Source organism: Myotis daubentonii, chromosome 18 (assembly GCF_963259705.1).
Source record: "Myotis daubentonii chromosome 18, mMyoDau2.1, whole genome shotgun sequence".
NCBI classification, from domain to species: Eukaryota; Metazoa; Chordata; class Mammalia; order Chiroptera; family Vespertilionidae; genus Myotis; species Myotis daubentonii.
Window position 1 is genome coordinate 25,005,571 of NC_081857.1, and position 24,119 is coordinate 25,029,689.

Here is a 24,119-nt window from a genome sequence, read left to right on the forward strand (position 1 = left end):
TTGACTATTTAAAAAGGAAGATAATTTTTAAAATGGTTAAATGGTTAAACAAATATTTTATAATATCAACACCAATGTAGATATTGGTCAGAAACCAAATCCATTTGCATTTTCTGTAGAATTCTATTAAATTTTCATAAATCATGATTGCTCATCAATCTTATTAGACTTTTTCTATAACACAACCAATCCCTGAGAGATAAAAGTCCCAAACTTTTATTTACCTGCATTAGTCTCTCCAACTGATAAAATTTGCAATGAAGATCTTCAAAGTTGTTTTCGTAGAGATCTCGTAAATGATAGTCATACATGATTTTCACCAAAACACAGAATGCTTGTTCTTCTGGCATCTACAGAAAAACATAAATACAGAGCATGACTGAGTGGCATTTGCCCAGAATATCAGAAAATTTCCTTCACATTGTTAGTCTTCTACATTAACAGCTGAAGGCCTGTAGTGAATGAAGTTCTTCAGAGCCAGCCTTCTGCATTGTTACAGGTAAAATCTGTTTTCACAGCTTGTAACTTCTTCACTTGAGATGATCTTCCCTCTTTTGTTAATCAAATCATCCTTCATTCATTCATTCATTCATTCACTACATCACCTTAAAAATAGTTAATACAGTCACGTGATTCAAAAATCAAAACAATGTAAAAGTATAAAAGGCAGAAGTCTCACTCCTCTCTATGCCCAGGACACTAACCCCTGTGTCTGACCCCATCTCTTTTGCATAACTTCATAAGTACTCTTAATAATGTCTCATGTATCCTGCAAGTGTTTCTCTATGCAAGTGAAATAATTATATTTCTTATTTTATTTTTTCCCTTTTCTACATAAAGGATAGCTGGCTTTTTTCCTCCGTAATATTTCCAAAGAGGGATTGCTGGATCAAGGGATAAACACATTTTTTAGTTTGGATAAATAGTGCAATACTGTTCTCCCAGAATCTTCTTGGTGTTGCTATTTTTCTTTCTATAAAAAACAGTTTTCCAGAAAGAATCTTGTGTGCTTCTACCATTAAGATTCTAATGACCAATAAAATCTAATATACCCTCCCAGAAGTATTTTTTTGTGAACAGAGAATAAAGTCCGAAATCAAAGAAACAATCTCTAAATTGTGGTGGGACTGAAAAGTACAGATTGGTAGTTACAAAATACGCATGGGGATGTAAAGGACAGCATAGGGAATACAGTCAATAATATTGGAATAACTATGTATGGTGCCAGGTGGCCACTGGAATAACAGGGGGAATACTTTGTGAAGTATACAATTATCTAACCACTATGCTAATACAGAATAATATTTAATGTAAACTGTAATTGAAAAATATAAAAAAATTTCAATTAAATAAAAAGGAAAAAAAGTACAGATGCCCCATGGGGCACTTATAAGAACCTAATAGGTCTGTGACTTCCGAGTTTTAGGCTGTAGAAATGAAAAAGCTACAATGTGATTAACAAAAAGAAAAATACTGGACTATGTTCCAACTTCCCCCATTGTGTTTACCTAAGTGACTTCCTGAGAATCTTTCTTCTTGACCTTATAAGCCCACTCATGCCTCCCCACGGGGGCTCCCTGTAATCTGGTCCCCAAAGAAGCACAGAGAAGCTCTCGTGCAATAAGTGGACATGAGGAGAGATCTGCAATTTTCAGCCCTTATTTGCTTCAATTGCCTGTGTAGGAAAAACCTGGATATCAGTGCCTTGTTCTCAAGAACATTATAGCATGTGAAAGACCAATGTCCCCTGGCTGGTGTTATACAACTGCAGCTCAATGAATATAGAGATTTTCATTGTCTGTTGCCCATTTGCTGAGACGGTTGACTGGATTTGGTAACCTAAAAACAGTGCTCTCATACAAAACACACACACACACACACACACACACACACACACACACAACACTGCTCTCATATAAAACATACACACACACAAACAGTGCTATTTCAAATTAATTTAATTAAAAAAGATATTTTGAACAAGGGAAGAAATCTTAGTGCAGACTATTTCTAAAGAGTGCAACATTATTTTTAAAGAGTTTAAATCAAATTAGTGGATCTCAAAGGGCTTGCTTTAATGAATAGGTAATAATTTGTTATTAGCAAATCCTATATAATAAAGAGGTAATATGCAAATTAACCCTCACATCGTCACACCATCTCAAGATGGCTGCACCCACAGCAGAGGCGGGGTTCCCATAACAAGCTATAACGAGTGATCAGCAGGGACCTGAGGCTGCATGGCGCCGGGCTAGGGTGGGAGACCTAAGGCTGGGCGCCCCGCCTGGTGGGGCTTGATAGGGGACCTCAGGCTGCACCCCCCACACCGGCACTGGGTTAGGGGACCTCAGGCTGCACCTCCCTGCCCAGTGGGACTTGATGGGGGACCTCAGGCCATGCCCCCTGCCTGGCAAGGCTTGACGGGGGACCTCAGGCCATGCCCCCCTGCCTGGAGGGGCTTGACAGGGACCTAAGGCCACATCCCTGCCCTGGGCTGAGGGACCTAAAGCCACGCCCCCCACCACGGCACCAGGCTGGGGGACCTGAGGGCGCGCTGGGTACCTGAGGCTGTGCCCTCCACCTGACAGGGCCTGACGGGGGTGGGGCCGGCTGGGTCTGGATCTTGCCCAATAGAGGTGGGGCCGGCCAGGTCTGGGTCTCGTGCAATTTCAAGGTGCATGCAGGTGGGTGGGGACTTGACTCTGGGTCCTGCAGTTTGCCCCAGACTCTGACCGGAGGAAGATGTTCATATACATTCTAGTAATTTTCTTTCATCTCTGACATTTCTATTATAGAGAAAGGGCAAATAGCAATATTAAAATATTTCCTCTAATTAATTTCCTTTTAATGTGCACGAATTTCATACACCGGGCCACTAGTTAGGTAATAAGTGTTTCTGAAACTTTTGAGAATGTATGAAAATGGTCCGCCCTTTAAGTAATTTTATGTATTATTCCTACAATCTTATCAATGATATTGTATCATAATGTGGAAAGCTTATTTGAGCAAAGGAAAACCAGAGCTTAGACTCTGTTTAAATACTGCATTAAAAATTCTGAATTAGGAAAATAAAAAATAAATGAGGGGTTTTTTTTGCCACAGTATATAAAAAATGTAAAAATAAACAAATTGGGGTCTCAATAAGCTGAAAGAATTCAGAGAGACATATATGCAATATTGCAGTCTCTGTTATTCACTTTAACCTGACAAGATATTTGCTTTCTCTGACTCCCAAAGCTCTTTGTGGCATGTAGTGAAGTTATTTTTATGCTCCTACTAACCCGGGAATGAGCTTTAACTTTGCATCCCCTAAAGATCTTAGCATATAGACTTAAATATCAAGTATTAAATATTTGTTTAGGATAACTTTAGCAAAACTGAATACATCTGCCTTTATCAATGAAGGCATGTAGACTAGTAGGGCCATCGGTGTCACCTGCAAAGATAGGAGCCAGCAAAAATGTAGGGGGAAAGGACAGGTGTGAAAGTGGAAGCAAGAGGCAGCCAAAGGTAACTATATCAGTTCTTGATCTCTTTTAATATGACAAATGCTAAATATAAAAATCTTTTGTATTATCTGTACTTAGTATTGGCTATTAAGCTTGCCCCTCAATTTGCATAAAGAGAATCAGTCAGGATCTGAGAATCAACACCTAGCTGTACTGTCAACCTCATCTTACTACAAGAGTGGGTTCCCCACTACATAGTATTGTGGCACCTGCCGACCTTTTTTTAAAGCATTAAAATAACTATTTAATTTATGAAAATAATGGTTCATTGAATTAGACATGCCAGTTTTATCATTGATATGTAATTGTTCTGAAGTACAATAAAAATAAGTCATTGAACAATATCTTTTTAAATTAAATATCAGATGTTATTACATGACTAGAGGCCCAGTGCACAAAAATTTGTGCACTCGCGGTGGGGTGCGGGGGTCCCCTCAGCCCGGCCTGTGCCCTCTCTCAGTCTGGGACCCCTTGGGGGATGACCACTTGCTGGCTTAGGCCTGTTCCCCAGGGGATTGAGCCTAAGCTGGCAATCAGACATCCCTCTGGCAGCCCGGCAGCCCTCAGGGGATGTCCACTTGCCAGCGGGGAGCAGGCCTAAACTGCAGTCGGACATCCTTAGCGCTGCTGAGGAGGCAGGAGAGGCTCCCACCACCACCGCTGTACTGGCAGCCATCAGCCTGGCTTATGGCTGATCAGAGCTCCCCCCTGTTAGAGTGCACTGACCACCAGAGGGCAGCTCCTGCATTGAGCGTCTGCCCCCTGGTGGTCAGTGTGTGTCATAGTGACCAGTCATTCCCAGTCTTTCTGCTGTTAGGGTCAGTTTGCATATTACCCTTTTACTATATAGGATAGAGGCCTGGTGCACGGGTGGGTGCCGGCTGGTTTGCCCTGAAGGGTGATCCGGATCAGGGTGGGGGTACCGCTTGGGTGCCTGGCCAGCCTGGATGAGGGGCTGATGGCTGTTTGCATCTGGTCGCATCCCCTTCAGGGTGGGGGGTCCCCACTGGGGTGCCTGGCCAGTCTAGGTGAGGGGCTGAGGGCTGTTTTCAGGCTGGTGGGCGACTGAAGCTTCCAACCTCTCCTTTTTTTCTTTCTTTCTTTTTTTTCTTTTTTTTTTTTTTATTCTGGGATTTATTTACCTTCTATGGCTGTTACTGGAGCTGAGAGCTGGCTCCAGCTCTGAGGCCCGGCTCCAGCTTGAGGCCTCGGCTGCTGAAAGCAGGTATCTGGGGTTTGTTTCGCTTCTATAATTGAAACATTTTTGCTTTCAGGCTCAGAGCCGGGCCGCAGCAGGCGGGGAACCTTGGCTTCCTCCATCACTTGGGCAAGCAAGCCTCATGTTCGCTTCAGCTGCGTGGCTGCCGGCCGCCATCTTTGTTGGCAGTTAATTTGCATATCCTGCTGATTAGCCAATGGGAAGCATATCGGAGGTACGGTTAATTACCCATTTGTCTTTTATTAGATAGGATGGGTCTCTAATACTGCATATCCATCTTGGCTGTGTACAGGAGCTTTGTCACGGAATCAGTGTTGTTTTATTGAGGGAAGGAGGTGGTAAGCATTTAAATCCTTTAACTTAAGATACCACAATGTCATCCATTACTCTATGAAATACAAAGTTAAATACCTGCCTCACATGCACAATATGAGAATCAAGTATGATGTAATCACTGTTTGGTAACAAATATTGACAATGATCTGCCATCTGTACTAAGATAATCACTGAATGGAGACAATCTCCAAGTTTCACTGCTTCTTTCTGCAGTGAACCACAAAACAAAGCAGCCCTATGTACTTCAAAAGTCTTTAAGACTCAGCTGAAGTCACACACATCAAGACATTGTTTAAAGCAAAATTATCTATTGATAATATAAAATAATACTCTTATTTAGGATAAAACTAAATTTTCTGATCTGAATGGTTGTTTCATATCTTTTTGCAAGAAATCTACCTTTGTCCTTGAAGGCGCTGAACAGTCTACCAATTTTCTGGGTTTCTTCAACAAAGGTGGATGCTAGTGACTGTTTTGAAAATCATAAACTCATGAGTCTTTATTTTCTGTTCACCCATTGAACAGCAAATAGAATGAAAATTTCCAGCTGATTGTTTTCCTCTTAAGGCAAATATATGCTAAAATACATCTAAATTAAATGTGTATTTATAAGATATAAAACATACTGTACAACATATTAGTCTGTTAATGTGTGGTCAATTGAAGCTAATGGGACCAGGGTCCAAAGAAAATTGACTGGGCAAATAATGATTAATTTTACAAAGAATAGTAGTAGCTACTGTTATTAGAGGCATTCATTCATGATCCCATTTGATCCTTACCAAATCTGTAACGTAGGCATTATTTTTACATTTTAAATAGTGGATGAGTGAAGTTCAATGAAATTAAGTGATTTGCCAGTAACTGCACATCTATTAAGTAAAGCCTGGATTTAATCCCACAGCTGCACTCTTTTTGTGCCAGATACAAAATAGGGACTCTTCATGCTCATGATATAAGGTATCCGATATTCATAAGAACACTAGAAATATAATAATATTGTTTCCATTTTATAAATGAAAACAACAACAACAACGCTAAACCTCAGAGTTTAGGAAACTTTTCCAAGGTCATATAAATTGGAAGGTATTAAACCATAGTTCAAATTTATAGTTGTGCTTTTACTATCCTTTGAATGAGTTCAGCTTTGAAAAGGTAGAGAAACTTAAGTTATCTAAAATGGGAGGATTGCCCTAACAAGTTTGGCTCAGTGGATAGAGCGTTGGCCTGCGGACTGAAAGGTCCCAGGTTCGATTCCGGTCAAGGGCATGTACCTTGGTTGTGGGCACATCCCCAGTCGGGGGTGTGCAGGAGGCAGCTGGTCGATGTTTCTCTCTCATCAATGTTTCTAGCTCTCTATCCCTCTCCCTTCCTCTCTATAAAAATCAATAAAATATAAATAAATAAATAAATAAATAAATAAATAAATAAATAAAATGGAAGGATCAACAGAGGATTTTTTTTTAACATGTCTTGAATATATTTACAGGACACATGAAGAGGATATTGGAGAATGACCCCAAAGGTACTGATGCAAGAATGAACTTAGAACAGGAAAATCTCTTGAATTTTAAGAAAAAGTTATTTGGGAGCATAAAAGGGCTTATTAAAACTCCTGTAGTAAGAATATCACTATAAGATGATGTGTTATGTCTGTCTAGCATCCTGTCTTATCATCTGGTATCAAAACTCCTTTCCTCTAGGAGAGCTGCTCAGGAGGAGCTGATCCAGCTCACTGTCAGCAATTGAGGGAGACTCAAGGCCTGGACAGGGCTAATCAGAACATCCTATCTTCCTGGCCTTAGCAACACGTTCAGGGACGGCAGGTTCCCAAGGCCAATCAATCCTCCAGGAATTCTTTTCTCTTTGTTTCTTTTCTTTTCTTTTCTTTTCTTTTCTTTTCTCCCTTTTTCTTTCTTTCCTCCTCCCCCTCCCCCTCCCCTTTCCCCTCCTCCTCCTCCTCCTCCTCTTCTTCAATGCAGGAGCTATAGCAAAAAAACTGGTCCCTTTTAAATGAAGTTATAAAACTGAAAGGATATGAGCCAGGCCAGTCTGCAGACATGTTGCACATTTGTGACCAATTCATATAATTAAGGCAAGAAAATTTAAAGAAAACAGAGATACAGAGACACAGATTCCTGACTAAGCAATTCTGGAATCCAGCCATGTCAAAATCACCCCTGCCCTGGACTTCCCAGTTAGGTGAGCCAATAAACTTCCTTCTTAAATTAAGCTGCCTTGAGCTAAGGCTACATCAAGTAGCAGACAGAGTCCTCAATAGCGTAATGGCACAAACACTCTTACTTACAGAAACACTTGGAAGCCTCTACCTTGTAACCTTAGACTCTGTGGAATCTTTATTTTCAAAAAACTAAGTAGCTCTGCTTCCCATTTAAGTCTATTAGTTAAATCTTATCCTAAACCTGTCTTTTTGAGGGGTGCATTAAAGGTTTCATAATTTTTAAAACTTTTTTTTTAAATAAAACACACAGATATGTTAGTAAAAATATATTGGGTTAAAAATTATTGCCCTAACCGGTTTGGCTCAGTGGATAGAGCGTCAGCCTGCGGACTCAAGGGTCCCAGGTTTGATTCCGGTCAAGGGTATGTACCTTGGTTGCAGGCACATCCCCAGTAGGGAGTGTGCAGGAGGCAGCTGATTGATGTTTCTCTCTCATCGATATTTCTAATTCTCTATCCCTTTCCCTTCCTCTCTGTAAAAAATCAATAAAATATATTTTTAAAAAATTATCTAAAATATATTATATGATTTTTAGAATAAATGAAGTATATAAAAGGACATTATCATATTTCCATTAAGCAAAGACTAACACCATAATGATCATATTGCTAATTATTGCATATTTAACTTCAAAGGCTGGTGAACATATAATGGTTAAAAGCAATCCATGCTATAACATTCTTCTCCAATTCTAAATGATCAGTTTCCTATAATCTCATCAATAGATATAACAGCATCTACTATAATAAACACTTCTTTCATTGTTTAAACTATAACAAGTTACAAAGCTATTATCAAAGCCTTTAGAAATTTCCAAGCAGGAAGGTAATTATTTCCTAAAACTACTTAGACATGAAAAAACACAAAAATTCTAAACTTTTTTTTTTTTTAAATACTTTCACTTTTGGTCTTTCTTTCCTCTTAGGCAGTGCATGTGAAATATAAATGACCATGGGGGAGGAAAAGACAGCATCCCCAAAGAAGCAGGTTCTGACAATGATTAATGTGGAGCTGCCAAAGAATGTCTGGCAGCAAAAAGAAGCAATAGCTTATGTAACTGATAAAAAATTAGTAGGACCCTAATAACATATCTCCTTGGAACCTGAGATAGTGTATTTGATGAATTGTTTAAGCTAGACTGTATTCTTCTACCTATTTAAACCATGGAGGCAAAAATACGGAAGAAAAAAATTAGTTAACTTTTCTTATTCAAATTGGTTAATGGGTTGGTCAAATAATGGAATATACTGATTAACAGAAGTATTACACATACTGTTTAATTAAAAATTACAGTATATTTTTCATTAACACTAGGCAGAATATCAGTTCATCTTTCCTCAAAGATGCTGAGGGCATTTCTGTATTTCAAGTTATTTATAAGCCATGGCAACAACTGCATAATTCTACTAATGTACAAAGTGTAAGAGCCTGGACTGAATTTCTATCCATCTTGTGACATACTTTAAAAGCAATTTTGTTGAATAAGTTTACAATGGCTGACTTACCATATAACACTTATAATAGGAGAGGACATAATATAGAAAAAAAATTGGGTATTTGATTTTTCTGACTATTTGATTCACTCTTCTCTCTTTTTTTTCAGGGGGAGGTGTTTCCAAACAAATATAAACTTACAGATATCTAAACCTGTTAAGGTTGGCCATGGAGATATCAACGAAAGAGGGAAGATAAGGACAAGATAAAGAAGACCAACAACAGGTGATAATGCAACAGACAAAGAAAACAAACTCAAAGTTAAAGGTGAACAATCACAATAGAACCATTCATATCATTATTATCATTCAAATCAAGTTATCAAAACTAGGACCATACTCTACTATAATTGCTCTTCATTTCCAAAATGCAAACCTTCAAGGAATGCTTTCGTTTTGAACTTCCTGGACTTCTCTGATGCATCTGACATACATTGCTTCCTCTCAGTTGAAAATCCAGAAATCCTTCAAGGATTCTTCGTCCCTATCAGCCCTTTAAATATCTGGCATCTCTGAGCTCTATCCTGTTCTTCTTACTCTATTTATTTTTCTTTGATGATGATCTACTTTCATAATCTCACTTTTGTTTTTTCACCAGCATCAGTTTCCAGTATCCAATTGGTTGCTGGATAGCTTCACGCAGCTATGTCTCAAATATCCCAAACTCAAGGAATTCAAAACAGAATTCATCATCCCCTCCTAACCCTTTTTCTTCATTCAATCTCAATGGATGCATTTGTTTCTCAGCTCAAAATAACATAATCCATCCAGTCACTAAAACTAGAAAACTAGACATGCTACCTTAGATCCTTCTTTGTCAATGCATCCATAAAACCTACCAATTTTGCCTCCTGCATGTTTCTTAATTCTGTTTCTCTTTCTCTGGGTCCCAACATCTCTCATTTAGATTGATATTTCCTTTTCTCTCTACTGCTGCTCGTTCCCTTCAGTTCCGCCCAATACAAGGGAGTCATAAAGAATGTATCTGAAATGAACGTCTGACTGCCATTCCCTCACTTGACACTGATCAATGGTTCCTCCTTCGCTTTATTCTAAAGCCCACATTTGTCGACATGATTACAAAGTCTTCATAATTTGGTGCCTGCCCATATGACCGTTTTTGCCTCATACCTTTCCCTGCATTCAGTTCCTATAGTAACTGTATAGGAACTGTAATTTCGTATTGTTCCCTTTATATACTGTGCCCTTCTGTGTTTTCATACATTCATTCATGTTGTTCCTTTTGTCTAACAATCTCTACTCCCTCCCTTTCTCGTCTTTCCTCCCCCAACCTCAATTATTTATGTCTTGGCAAAGCTACTGCCTCCTCCAGAAAGTCTTTCTGAAAGTTCTGGGTTGGATAGTTCTTCTATTATTCTCTTACTTTGTGTGTCGCTTTCACTAAGCACACTATAAGTTCTTTAATAAACATAAGGAAAATCAATAAAGACATAGGAATAAAAATAATAAGCATGTGCCTGCATTCTCTGTGCCCCACCCTGGACCATGAGGCCTTTGATAGCACAAATCATAAATCACTCATATTTGTAATCCCACCCACTAGCCCAGGAATGACAACAGATGCTCAAGGAATATTCTGTTAAATAAAAGTGACTGAGAAGAAAGAGAGTATGCAACAATAAATCACGGAAAAGCAAAAGGCCTCCTTGTCACATTCCTTCATAATGGTCCTGAACCTGCTCATTTTGAGGCAGCTACATTGACTTCTTTAATTTTAGAGGGTTCTAGTTAAAAATAACTCCAAATAACCACTTTATTCCCTTCTAGCCAACAAAATTAATTCTAATGAGGAACTGTCCTGTTCTTGACTTCAAAAAAAGACTTCAGATCTCTTACTTTATCACCAAAGGTACGTTTCTAAAAAGATATGCCATGTGTAATCTCCATCAGGTAAATGGAAAATAAGGAGGGAGGACAAAACCAAGTAGAAAATAAACTAAACTTGGCAGCACCATACCATTTATCACATGGAAAATTACTTACATGCAGAAGCAATACAGCAGCAAGAAAAGACTGTCCTTGGCAGTACCCAATGTCTTTGTCGTAGACAGAGTAGGCCTGAAGGAAAGAGAGAGAAGTCTCATAAACATTCACAGACTTTCACTTAGGGGTTAGTTCACATCAGGCTGCTGCTTGTTCTTGTCCATGCACTGTCACCAGAGTTTCTCTGGTCCTTCACCGTGAATGTGTGGGTCATGAGTACAGAGGCATCCCCAAAGAGGCAGCACCTTTCCTAAAGCAATTTTAGATGTCCCATTATCCCCAGGTTCATCTTCAGCATTTGGAATAAGGAGATACTCAGAGCACCTAAATTAATTTTAAAAGATCCATGCAGTTTGTCATCAGGCAAATGAGATCATGGGAGGCAGGAGCTAAGGACAGGAGAAGGTGGGAAGCTTCTGAGTTGATGTGGGTTCTAGTGCACTCTATGGGGGAAATCTTAATGTTGCTGAATCTGTAGTGAGGATCCTCTAATCTAATAGACAAGATAATCACTTTCTATAGCCTTCTCAAACATTTTCTAAGCTATTCTCCCACTTTCCAGAAGGCTAATGGGTAAAAATGACTCCTCCCATTTATTCCACTGGGGCAAAGCAGAAACATTTAGCTGGCATGTTTTACGGAATGGCTAAGAGAGTCTCACAGATGTTCTGGATTCACAATCTTTAACATCATTCTAACCAGGATGGCAGGTACAGAACTAAAGAGGCCCATTCATAGCAAATCCAGTGCTCCTGGGGAAACAGCTGTCATACCATTTAATTCAGGGTTCATATTTATCTTCAGAGGGAAGGAAACAAGGTTGTATGCATAATATATACCACTTAGCACTTCAAACTGCTGGAGCATAACTTTTAAAGAAGACACTCATTAGAAGTTTTTAAGAAATTGACTCAGTTACTGTAGGCACGGTGTGCTGATCAAAGAGTAAAGAAATTAGTAAGCTTTTTCTGTAAAAGTCCAAAGAGTAAGTATTTTCACTTTTGAGGAACACATACATCTGTGGCATGTTTTGTGTTTTTTAAATATATTTTTATTGATTTCAGAGAGGAAAGAAGAGGGGGAGAGAGATAGAAACATCAATATGAGAGAGAATCACTGACTGGCTGCCTCCTGCATGCCCCATACTGAGGATCGAGCACCCAACCCAGGCATGTGCCCTGACTGGGAATAGAACCAGTAACCTCCTGGTTCATAGGTTGATGCTCAACCATTGAGCCACGCTGGCTGGACTGTTTTTGTTTTTTAAACAACCCTTTAAAATATAAAAAACATTCATAGCTCAAAGGAGGTATAAAAGCAAGTAGCATGGGCCACAGTTTACTGACCCATTCAGGTGCTCCTACATTTATTTCTAAAAGACAAATATCCCAGTTGTGCTATTTGAGTCCTGGGCATGTATCCCACCCATGTGCTAGATTTCATCTTAATGAGAGGATTTCCATTTAATGTCCAGGGCAATGATTATCAAAGATAATCAGGAAGGGATACCATAGGGAGACTAAGTGTGCTATCTCCCAAATGCCAAAGAAGTCAGAGTACAGGGTCTAGAGCAGTGGTTCTCAACCTTCCTAATGCCGCGACCCCTTAATACAGTTCCTCATGTTGTGGTGACCTCCCAACCATAAAATTATTTTCATTGCTACTTCATAACCGTAATTTTGCTACTGTTATGAATCGTAAATATCTGATATGCAGGATGTATTTTCATTATTACAAATTGAACATAATTAAAGCATAGTGATTAATCACAAAAACAATATGTAATTATATATGTGTTTTCCGATGGTCTTAGGCAACCCCTGTGAAAGGGTCGTTAGACCCCCAAAGGGGTCGCGACCCACAGGTTGGCGACCCACAGGTTGAGAACCACTGGTCTAGAGCTCTTTTTTTACTTAAAAAGTTTTTACTGAAATATATAACTTGTGTTCAATGAAATGCACACATTTTAATTGCACAATTCTTTGAGTTGGGTCATTTAGGTAACCCATCATTACAGAATATTTCCATCATTTCAGAATGTCCCTCAATGCCTCTTTGCAGTAAAACCCAGGCAAGTAATGATCTGATTTGATCACAATATATCAATATTATTAGCTTGGCATTTTAAAAAGAATTTCATATAAATGGAATTATATAACATATACTCTTTTGTGCCTGGCTTCTTTCACTCAGCATAATGTTCCTGAAATTCTGTCATATTACTGCACGTATCAGTAGCCCATTCCTTTTTATTGCTGAGTAGTATTCCACTGCATGAATAAACCATAATTTGTTTATCAACTCTCCCATTGATTGAACATTTGTTGTTGTTTTTTCCCATTTTTTACTAGTATGAATAAAGTTGTTATGTATACACAAGGTTTTTTGGTGGATATAGGTTTTCATTTTCACTAGGTAAATACCTAGAGTGGAGGTTCAGGGTTCAAATAATAAGTGAATGCTCAACTTGATAAGAAATGCCAAACTGTTTTCCAAAGTAGTGGTAAATGATTACAGCAGTACAGCTAAGTAGGAGTACTCAGTGCTTCACATCCTTGTCCATACTTGATATTGCCATTCTCCTTCCTTTTATTAATTCCTGTGGTTCTGACTTGATTTTCTTTTCTTTTTTTTTTAATATATTTTATTGATTTTTTACAGAATGGAAGGGAGAGAGATAGAGAGTTAGAAACATCGATGAGAGAGAAACATCGATCAGCTGCCTCCTGCACATCTCCTACTGGGGATATGCCCGCAACCCAGGTACATGCCATTGACCAGAATCGAACCTGGGACCTTTCTGTCCGCAGGCCGACGCTCTATCCACTGAGCCAAACCGGTTTCGGCTGACTTGATTTTCTTGATGGTTAATGATGTAGAGCATATCAAGTGCTTTTAGGCAATTAATACATATTCGTTTGTGACTGTCTTTTATTATTGATTCCTAAGATTTCGTTCAGTTTACAAACCCATTGTTAGACTGCATTGCCAGTATTTTCTCCCAGTCTGTGCCCTGCCGTTTCCTTTTCTTAATGGCATCTTTTGAAGTACTACTGTTCTCTTTTAACCTTCTTCTGCTAATGATGATATTATCACACACTCTCCTAATGAGAGAAAAATTAGACCATGAAATCACTATCTAATGAATCTGAAAAGAGCTTTTCTTCATTATCATCAGTTGCCAGAGCTCTGGCAAATTTTAAAAATTAAAAGATAAATTAACATTCTTTTACTTTTTAAATGTTCTTTGCTTTATCCTATCTAATAAAAGAGAAACATGGTAATTAGCCATACATCCGCTACCCTTCCCATTGGCTAATCAGGGAGATATGCAAATTAACTTCCAGCCAAGATGGCGGCTGGCAGCCAGGCAGCTTGAAGCTAACATGAGGCTTGCTTGCTTCAGTGACAGAAGACTCCAACGTTCCCCGCCTGCCTTGCCGGCCTCTGAGCTTGCAGTTTGAAACATTGTTACAAATATAGAAGCTAAACAAAACCCCAGAAACCTGTTTTCAGCCAGCCAGGATCTCAGAGCTGGAATTGATAGTGTTTCGATTATAGAACCCAAACAAACCAGATACCTGCTTTCAGCAGCAGAGGCCTCAGAGCTGGAGCCAGAGCTAAAGCTGGCCCAGAATGAAAAAGAAAAAAAGGAGCAGTTGGGAGCTTCAGTCACCCACCAGCCTGAAAACAGCCCTCAGCCCCTCACCCAGACTGGCCAGGCACCCTAGTGGGGACCCCCACCCTGAAGGGTGTGTGACTAGCTGCAAACAGCCATCATCCCCTCGCCCAGGCTGGCCAGGAACCCCAGTGCAGACCCCCACCCTGATCCAGGACACCCTTCAGGGCAAAAGAGCCGGCCCCCACCCATGCACCAGGCCTCTATCCTATATACTAAAGGGTAATTTGCCTCCCAGCACCAGGATCAGTGTGACAGGGGGCAGCGCCCAAACCCCCTGATCGCCCTGCGGCTCTGTGTGTGACAGGGGGCGGGGCCACAACCTCCCTATCCGCCCTGCTCTGTTGGTGACAGGGGAAGGCACCCCAACCCCCTGATCAGCCTTGCTCTGTGCCTGATAGGGGGGAGCTCCCCAACCCCCTGATCGCCCTGCGGCTCTGTGTGTGACAGGGTGCGGCACCCTAACTCCCCCCCCATGGGCCCTGCTCTGTGTGTGACGGGGTAGAGCCATAACCTCCCCATCGGCCCTGCCCTGAGTGTGACAGTGGTGGCGCCCCAACCCCCTTATTGGCCCTGCTCTGTGGGTAATAGAGGGCGGCGCCCAACCCCCCCCATGGGCCCTGCTCTGTGGGTGATGGGGTAGAGCCATAACCTCCCCATCAGCCCTGCCCTGAGTGTGACAGTGGCGACACTTCAACCCCCTGATCGGCCCTGCTCTGTGGGTGACAGGGGGCGGTGCCCCAACTCCCCTATCGGCCCTACTCTGTGAGTGACAGGGGGGAGTTCCCCAACCCCCTGATTGGCCCTGCTCTGTGGGTGACAGGGGGGAGCTCCCCAACCCCCTGGTTGACCCTGCTCTGTGCGTGACAGGGGGTGGCGCTGCAACCTCCCCATCGACCCTGCCTTGAGTGTGACAGGGGGCGGTGCCCAACCCCCCAATCGGCCCTACCCTGAGCGTGACTGAGGGTGGCATCGCAACCTCCCAATCTGCCCTGCTCTGTGCATGACAGGGGGCAGTGTCCCAACTCCCCAATCGGCCCTGCTCTGATCCCGACCAGGGGCTGCACCTAGGGATTGGGCTTGCCCTCTGCCACCCGGGAGCAGGCCTAAACCAGGAGGTCATTATCTCCCGAGGGGTCCCAGACTGCGATAGGGCACAGGCCGGGCTGAGGGACCCCTCCTCCCCCTCGAGTGCACAAATTTTTGTGCACCGGGCCTCTAGTACATTTATATTTCTGATTGCTTCATTTGTACTTTTACCCAGAGCTCAGGGGTGTGTGTGTGTGTGTGTGTGTGTGTGTGTGTGTGTGTGTGGTGTATTGGGTGTGTGTTAGGAGTTGGAAGAAGGATTGCAGACAGAGAACAGAGAAGGAGAACAAAGCTGAAGAAGAGGAAGAAGGTTCTAATACTATCCCTATTTGCAGCATTTCTGGTGGTGCTCCGTCACTGCCTTTTTCATGAACACAGAATCCTGGGATTTGCTGATGACAGAGCATGTTGCATGAGTGATAAATAGATATTCAATGCTTTCCCTTCCCCATGAAAGATGTCTAAGTGGAGGATTCCTTAGATCTCTGGATCTCCAAAAGTCAATCATTTTTCACCAACACTAATGTCACTTTGACAAATGTTGGCTCCATCATTACATAAATATATTTAACATTTATTGAGAAGTGTGCTATTTATATGCTTGTTTGTGTTACAAGAGAAGTTCAATAAAAAAATCAAGGTTGCCCTGGCCAGTGTTTCACAATGGTTAGAGCATTTACCCCTACACTAAAGGGTTGCTGGTTCAATTTCCAGTCAAGGGCACATACCTAGATTGCAGGTTCAATCTCCAGCCCCAGTTGGGTACATATGGGAGGCAACCAATTGATGTGTTTCTCTCACATTGATGTTTCTCTCTCTCCCCTCTCCCTCCCTCCCTTACACTCTATCTGAAAATCAATGTAAAAACTATTCTCGGATGAGGATTAACAAAACAACAACAAAAAGAACAAAATCAAGGTCCACCACTCATGAGAGATGGTATGAATTCAGCGAATCCACAGACTATTCTCTCACCAGAGAGCTGAGGATAACAGTGCAAATCAGTCTGCATTTATCTTACTTTCCACTTGTTTTATAGTTTTGGGTTAGGTTAGTAGGAAAAATGACTTTTTCAGAGGCCACCTACTAAATTGATTTTATGATTCACAGTTTGAAACATAGTGTTCTAGCAAGTTCTTTTGCTTGGAGTTCTTCCAAGCACTGCTAGTCTAAGCCTTCTCCAACTGAACTAAAGTGAACCCTTTCCCTCTACTCAAAACATGCCTCTCTTTGCACCAAACCTCTCCCCACTCCTCACTTTACTTGCTTCTCTGGCCAGATGCCTGTTCAGTCTGACTTTTAGATGACACTTGCAGGTGATAAATAAATGCTAAGTCTGATGGGAAATGAGATATTTACATAGTTACAAATGACCTTACACAAAGTACTTGTTAATTACAAAGAGAAACAAGTAACTTTATAGTGCAGAAGGCTGATAAATAACATCTTATTTATGTGATCAAAGTGAGCAGTCAGCAATAATGCAACAGTGTGATCCCTGTGAGGAACAGATCATCTCTTCTGTTAGTCCTGCCAAATCCAACCGTGAGGAAACATCAGATAAACCCAAATGAGGGGGGCCAGTCTAGAAAATGACTGGCCTGTAATCTTCCAAAGTGCCAAGGTCAAGAAAGTGAAGGGAGGAGTGAGATGCTGTTTCAGACAGAAGGAAATCAAGGAGACACGACAACTAAATGAAATGTGCGATTCTGAACTAGCTCCTTTTCTGTAAAGAACATTATTTGGACAATTGGTCTAAGGCTTAGGCAGAAGCAATATATCAATGCTACGTTCATGATTTCTAGGTTCTATTACAGTTATGTGGGAGAATATTCTTGCTTGTTAGAAAACACCCTAAAGACCGGCATCCAGAGATCGGCTACTAACCCGGAAGCAACGGCTCTCAAGCAGCGCGACTACGTGAACTCAGAGGAGCCCTGCTTCTCCCCACAGAAAGCAGATCCAAGCAACAGCGGCCTCCTGATCACCACACGCTCTGTCTGAGGAACAGTTTCTGTGTGTGAAGCCTCCCTCCACCAGCCAGAAGAGCCACCACAGCTGTGAACAGCACCCACCAGAGGACCTGCTACCAATGGAGGAGCAGCTGCTACCACAACCACCCAAGGAGCAACCACAGCCCGAGGAGCCACTGCCACCCAGGGAGCAGCCACTGAACGACTCAATATCTATATATGTCGGTGAGATCAAACATGGGTAGTCAAAGAAACCCCCAAAGGAAAGAAAAGGAGGACTCGCCTGGAAAGCAGCTAAGTGATACAGAGGCATGCAACTTGACAGAAAAAGAATTCAGAGTAAGGGTCCCAGAGTGCATAAACCGGATGGAGGAAAAAATCAACAATATATACAAGGAGCAAGAAGAAACAGATGAAAAAATCAACAACTTAAGTAAGACCCAAGAAGAAATGAAGAGTGATATAGCTGCAATAAAAAAACACCATTGAAAGTATCAAGAGTAGACTAGGAGAAGCGGAGGACCGAATTAGTGAATTAGAAGACAAGGAAGCAAAACACACCCAAACTGTACTTCAATTGGAGAAAAAAATTAAAAGACAGGAGGAGAGTCTAAGGGAGCTTTGGGACAACATGAAACGAAACAACATACGAATAATAGGGGTGCCAGAACAACAGAAAGAGGAACAAGGATTAGAAAACCTATTCGAAGAAATAATATCAGAAAACTTCCCTGAGGTGGGGAAGAAAAAAGTCACACAAGCCCAGAGAGTCCCAAACAAGGTGAACCCGAAAAGACCCACACCAAGACACATCATAATTACCATGGCAAATGTTCAGGATAAAGAGAGAATCTTACAGGCTGCAAGAGAGAGACGGAAAGTTACATACAAGGGATCTCCCATTAGATTATCAAATGATTTCTCAACACAAACACATCAGGCCAGAAAAGAATGGACGGAAATTTACAAAGTGATGCAAAGCAAAGGACTGAATCCTCTAGATAGAATACTCTATCCAGCAAGGCTATCATTCAAAGGGGAAATAAGAAGCTTCACAGACAAAAAAAAGGCTAAGGGAGTTTATCACCACCAAGCCAGCAATGCAAGAAATGCTAAAGGGACTGGTGTAAAAAGAAGAAATAAAAAGCTCAGAAAGAAAACAGCCACACACAAAAAAGAAATGGCTACAAACAAGTACCTTTCAATAATAACTTTAAATGTAAACGGACTAAATGCTCCAACCAAAAGACATCGAGTGGCTGAATGGATAAAAAATCATGACCCATACATTTGCTGTCTACAAGAAAACACCCTAAAGTACTTGGGGGTCAGTGTGGCACCATAATGGCAAATCACTCTCAAATAGTGGAAAACACCAAACTCCAGTACTTACAACATTCCTGTAAGTTTGAGATTGTTTAAAAAATATATAGACATGGAAATATACATATGGACATAGATTTGACAGAATCATTTTGTCTGTTGATTGTAATAATAAAATATTGAGGCTTTAAAAATGGTTATTAAGTTTGTCCTATATGCTGGTAAAAGCAGAGTATCTACATAAGCTGTGAAAATAGGTTCACTGACATGAAATAATCTAAATACTGGTGATGATAAACATAGAGGCTAGATGTACTCACTGATACTCACAAAGCCATTTTCTTATCTAACAGAGCTGGCAAACTTCCTAGATGTAACTTTCCTTTTATATAACACTTCAAAAAAAGGCCCTTGGCAACAATTTAGAACTGAACTGATATACTTGTGTGGTTTTTTTTTTTTTAAAGAAGGAAATGTAAAATAACTAGACTACCATAACCTTAAAAATATTGCCTCTATTAAAAGTGAACTACTGTGTGATAATGGTAAATTACTCAGAGTATTTCTTTTACATTCTTGGACTTTTGACTTAAAAAATATAATACATAAAGGCTATCCTCAACAAAGTCTCTAAAATTAAGCAACAGCCCTGATCTTAGGAAATTATCCTGAATAATCTGTGTGAATAAAATTACTTTACAGAAGAAAAAAGTGATAGAAATAAAGAGCTCTTTTAGAGTTTCTATACATTAAACGTTATCTAAAATATCAGTATGATGACCATGAAAATATGTCTCCCAGATCTCCACCAATGGGGACGTAATTAGCAGAGGGTCTCCACTGCTGTGCTCTGAAACTCATCCTGCATTTGCACCTGAGCCACACTTCCAATGGTTTGCTCCCAGCCAATGACTGAGCACAGCAAGAACACATAGGTAGGCCAGCTTTCGGCAGATGTGGGACCTCACAGGCAACTGTGGCTGAGGACTCCCCACTGGCCTTGTCAAACTTTCCTTCTAAGAACCTACAGTCTCAGACACTTCCATCCAACTTTCCTTCCTCTCTTCTTCCCTTGGGGTCAGACGAGCACTGGAGTCCATGCTCTCCTAGCTCTCCCCTACCCTCCCCCGCCCCCCCCCCCCCATTTTCTCTTATAGGCATTTCCCCTGAATATATTTCTTACCTCTTTAATCCTGTGTTGGTTACAAGTTTCTTAGAAAACCTAGACTAACACTATCAGTTTCATGAGTCAAGACCTCTGAGTTAATTATATTGACACTGTGTAACTAGTACTGCACTCTGCTCTCTGAGACAAAGAAAAAAGTCAGAGGTAGCCTCTTCCCTCAAAGACTGAAATGAAACTAATCAGGTGATGTTCAAAACATAAACCATAATAATGGTCTAAATTTCAGAAAGTATTTTTAATCTGTAAATCACTGTGGGTAGAAGTGGGTAGGACAAGCTTCACAAGGGAAGTGGGCAACCAAGATCTGGACAGATGGGGAGGAGGTGGAAAGCAATTCAGATTCACACCCTTCCCAGGTCTTTAAAAGATGCAGGAAGAGGTCTGGTTAAGGAGGAGGCTTTAGAGTTATAAAGATATTGCCAACTGCATAATAATTAGTAAACAGGAAACAGGTCCCCATAATTCCATAACTAATTCACTCAGAAATAACTGCGCGTTTATTGTTTAGGATATTGAAGGCATTTGAATCTAGAATAGAAATAGATCTCTATGTTGTAAAAATCCATAAATGCAGGAGGCGCCATAAGCAGCATTTTATTTGAAGACTCCTTGTGCTATGTCTTTACAGGTTCATTTTGTTCTTCCTTTTTCTCTATTTTAAAAAGTAATCTAACTTCTTATCTTCCTCAAAGGGTAATGTTGTTTTTTCAAAAGTTGCTATAATCAAGCCCTTAGGGTAAACACTAATCCCTGTACTCTGATTTTAAACATTTTGTATCATCCTTAGAATCCCACCATTTCCTTTCTATACTCCATAGTCATGGTGTGATGGCTTCAATTAGCCTTTCAGTTGAAAGACCACAGGCTCCACAGAAACTACAAAGCTATTTCAAGGAAAGCTTATAGGACCAAGCACACAAAGGAAATTTTAAATTCTCCTCAGACACTCTCAAAAGCATTATAGATCGGTCATTCTCTTTCCAGGACTCCAGCTTCACAAACCTGACCTTTTCACGGTTACAGTTTCAGAAGAAAAATCCATTATTTAAAATAACATCCTATCTTCTTAGTTGAGCTCTGACTCAGAAAGTCTATCCTATTAATATGTATATTAAAGAGGACCACAAAATTTAAACACGAAGCTAATCCGTCATGAAGGACTTTAGTGATACTAACAAATATAAAATGTTTTTGAGATATTGTAAGCAAGAGTTAAGCAGGAACACACACACACAAACACACACACGTCATGAAGCTTCTTTATATGTGTATGTGTATATGGGTGAGTGTGCATTTGCTGTTTTGAATGGCTATAAACATTGTCCTTGGCAATGTAGCAGAATTAGACAATTCTTCTAAAATGGAAAATGTGAAATGGATGATTTAAAGGAAGGAACAGAACTAAGTAAAACTCTTACTCTGAGAGATTAAGATTTTATCAGTATGCTAATTGGTACCTTCATTATCCCAATGTAAACAAAAGGATCATGAAAATTTCCCCACTCCCCTAGAAAAATCTGAAAGTATTAACCAATTACTTGTGTACCAAAAAGTTTGAGGGGAACATTGTGAAAATTTGATCACTCCTATTTCTTCATGGGAGCTAAATAATGTCTCAAAGAAGTGGAAATTTTGGGAAAAGTGGCCTGCAAATATACTGAGAATATAAATGAGCAGAGATTTCAATAGTTTCCTAATGTCAAGGACAAGGTTGAAGGAGGACCGACCAAAGAAGAAGGTCTCTAGTAAATGCCTCAGGATTTTAGTCAAGATCCTGGAAAGGTCTCTATACAAGAAAAAGTCAAACCTGAATCAAAGATTTCCCTCCCCCACCTCCCGTAAATACTCCATCTTCCCACCAGAGGAACAATGAATCTACTCTGGAATAAACATCATCTAAACCTTTATAATTCTCATATAATCCAGAATTCTATTAAAAACAATCAAGCATGAAGAAAACATGAGAAAGTAAATAAAAATCAAAAGAAATAAGAATATATTCATAGGACATCAGGTATTGTACTTTAAATAAAATAATAAAAATAAGAACAGCCTGACCAGTGTGGCTCAGTGGCTGAGTGTTGACCTATGAATTGGGAGGTTACAGTTCTATTCCTGGTCAGGGCACATGCTTGGGTTGTGGACTCGATCCCTAGTGGAGGGCGTGCAGGCGACAGCCAATCAATGATTCTCTCTAATCATTGATGTTTCTATCTCTCTCCCTCTCCCTTCCTCTCTGAAATCAATGAAAACATATTTTTAAAAAAATAAGAGCAGATAGCAATGAAATAGAAAGCAAACATTTAATAAATAAAAGCAACAAAGCCAAAGTTGATTCTTTGAAAAACTAATAAAATTAGCATAATATCAATTCAATGCAACACCAATCAAAATCTTCAAAGGTGTTTTGTTCCCCCTCCAAAACTTCCAAGCTAATTTTAAAATATGAAACTACAAAGGACCAGATAGTAAAAACAATTTTGACGTAAAACAAAGTTGTAGGCCCAACAATACAAGATAACAAGACATTATAAAGCCACTAACATTATTATAGTGTGGTACTGGTGCAAAGATAGATAAATAGATAAATAGAATAAAATGGGCAAAGATAGATAAATAGAATAAAATGGTTCAGCAAAAACACACACACACAAACACACACACACACACACAAAAACAACAACAAACAAACAAAAAACACACACACAACAAAAACCCCAGAATTTTTAAGAGATATATGCACTCCCATGTTTATTGCACTATTATTCACAATAGCCAAGATATAGAAACAACCTAAGTGCCATCAATGGATGAATGGATAACAAAAATGTGGTGTATATACATACTTATTCAGCCAGAAAGGAGGATAACCTGCCATTTGAGACAACACGGAAGGACCTTGAGAACATTATGCTAAGTGAAATAAGTCAGACAGAAAAATGACAAATACTATATGATATCACCCAAATGTGGAATCTTAAAAAAAAAAAAAGTCAAACTTGAAAACCAAGTGTGAAATGATGTTTACCAGGGAGTGGGGGTGGGGAGACTAAGATTGATATTCATGAAGGGTACAAATTTGCAATGAGTAGATATTAGCCATAGAGAGCTTATGCACAATATAATGAATATAGATAATAATATATTATTACAATCATGAAACTTGCTAATAAGACACAAAAAATTAATTATCCAACCACTAAAAAGATAAGGTAATTATGTAATGTGATAGAGATGCTAAATATTGCTACAATGGCAATCATAATACATAAATGTATCAAATTAAGACACTGTATACTTTAAATATACAGTGAGTATAATTATGTCAAACATATTCAGTAAAAAAAGAAAAGAAATACAACTCCTGCCCCCACTCCCAAAAAAGAAAGAATGGCCCAGATACAAACCCACATATACATGGATCTGACTTATAAAAAGGATGCTATAGCAATACAGTAGGGGAAAGAATAGTTGTTTAAAAATAACTATGGATCAATCAGAGATACATATGGGGCGGGGGGCAATGAACCTTGACTTCTACCTCATCCAAAAACCAACTCTAGATAGATCATAATTCCAATGTAAAAAGCAAAAGAATAAAATGTCTAGATACATCAGAGAATATTTTCATGACTTTGGATTAGACAAATACTTCTTAAACAGGACACCAAAACACTAACCATAAAATAAGTGATTGATAAAGTGGGCCTCACTTTTTAATAGCTTCTATTCATCAAAAGATACCATTAATAAAGTGAAAAAGAAAGCCATAGAGAAGAATTCTCATCAAAAGAAGTTATCTAAAAGTAAGTCACTAAATGTATTCCATTTCAGGTGTTCCTGAAACACACACCCAACACAACAGCAGAAAGCCAGGTAAATATTCAAAGTTAAATCACACTCCCTTATAGCTTCAGTATTGAGAGAGAGAATACCTGACATAGGAATTCATCTGTTATATTTTAGGAAAATTTTGAAAACAACATTAAGAATCATAGCAAATTGAAAGTAGAATAATCTTATCAGACCCCATACTCTAATGAGGACCAAATCCGAAAAGTGGCTT

At 39.8% G+C, this 24,119-nt stretch overlaps 1 protein-coding gene across 4 annotated transcripts in view; it reads right to left on the reverse strand.

Annotated features, from left to right (window-relative positions):
* RABGAP1L (RAB GTPase activating protein 1 like) overlaps window positions 1-24,119 on the reverse strand; it is a 444,263-nt gene that overhangs the window by 162,698 nt on the left and 257,446 nt on the right. For 3 of the 4 annotated variants that reach the window (XM_059674299.1, XM_059674300.1, XM_059674301.1), the window contains 2 exons: window positions 10,804-10,878; window positions 225-350 (listed from right to left, as the gene is read on the reverse strand). In XM_059674299.1, the coding sequence (XP_059530282.1) occupies window positions 225-350; window positions 10,804-10,878 (201 nt within the window). The remainder of the gene's footprint in view (window positions 1-224; window positions 351-10,803; window positions 10,879-24,119) is intronic. The other variant, XM_059674298.1, reaches the window with a different exon arrangement.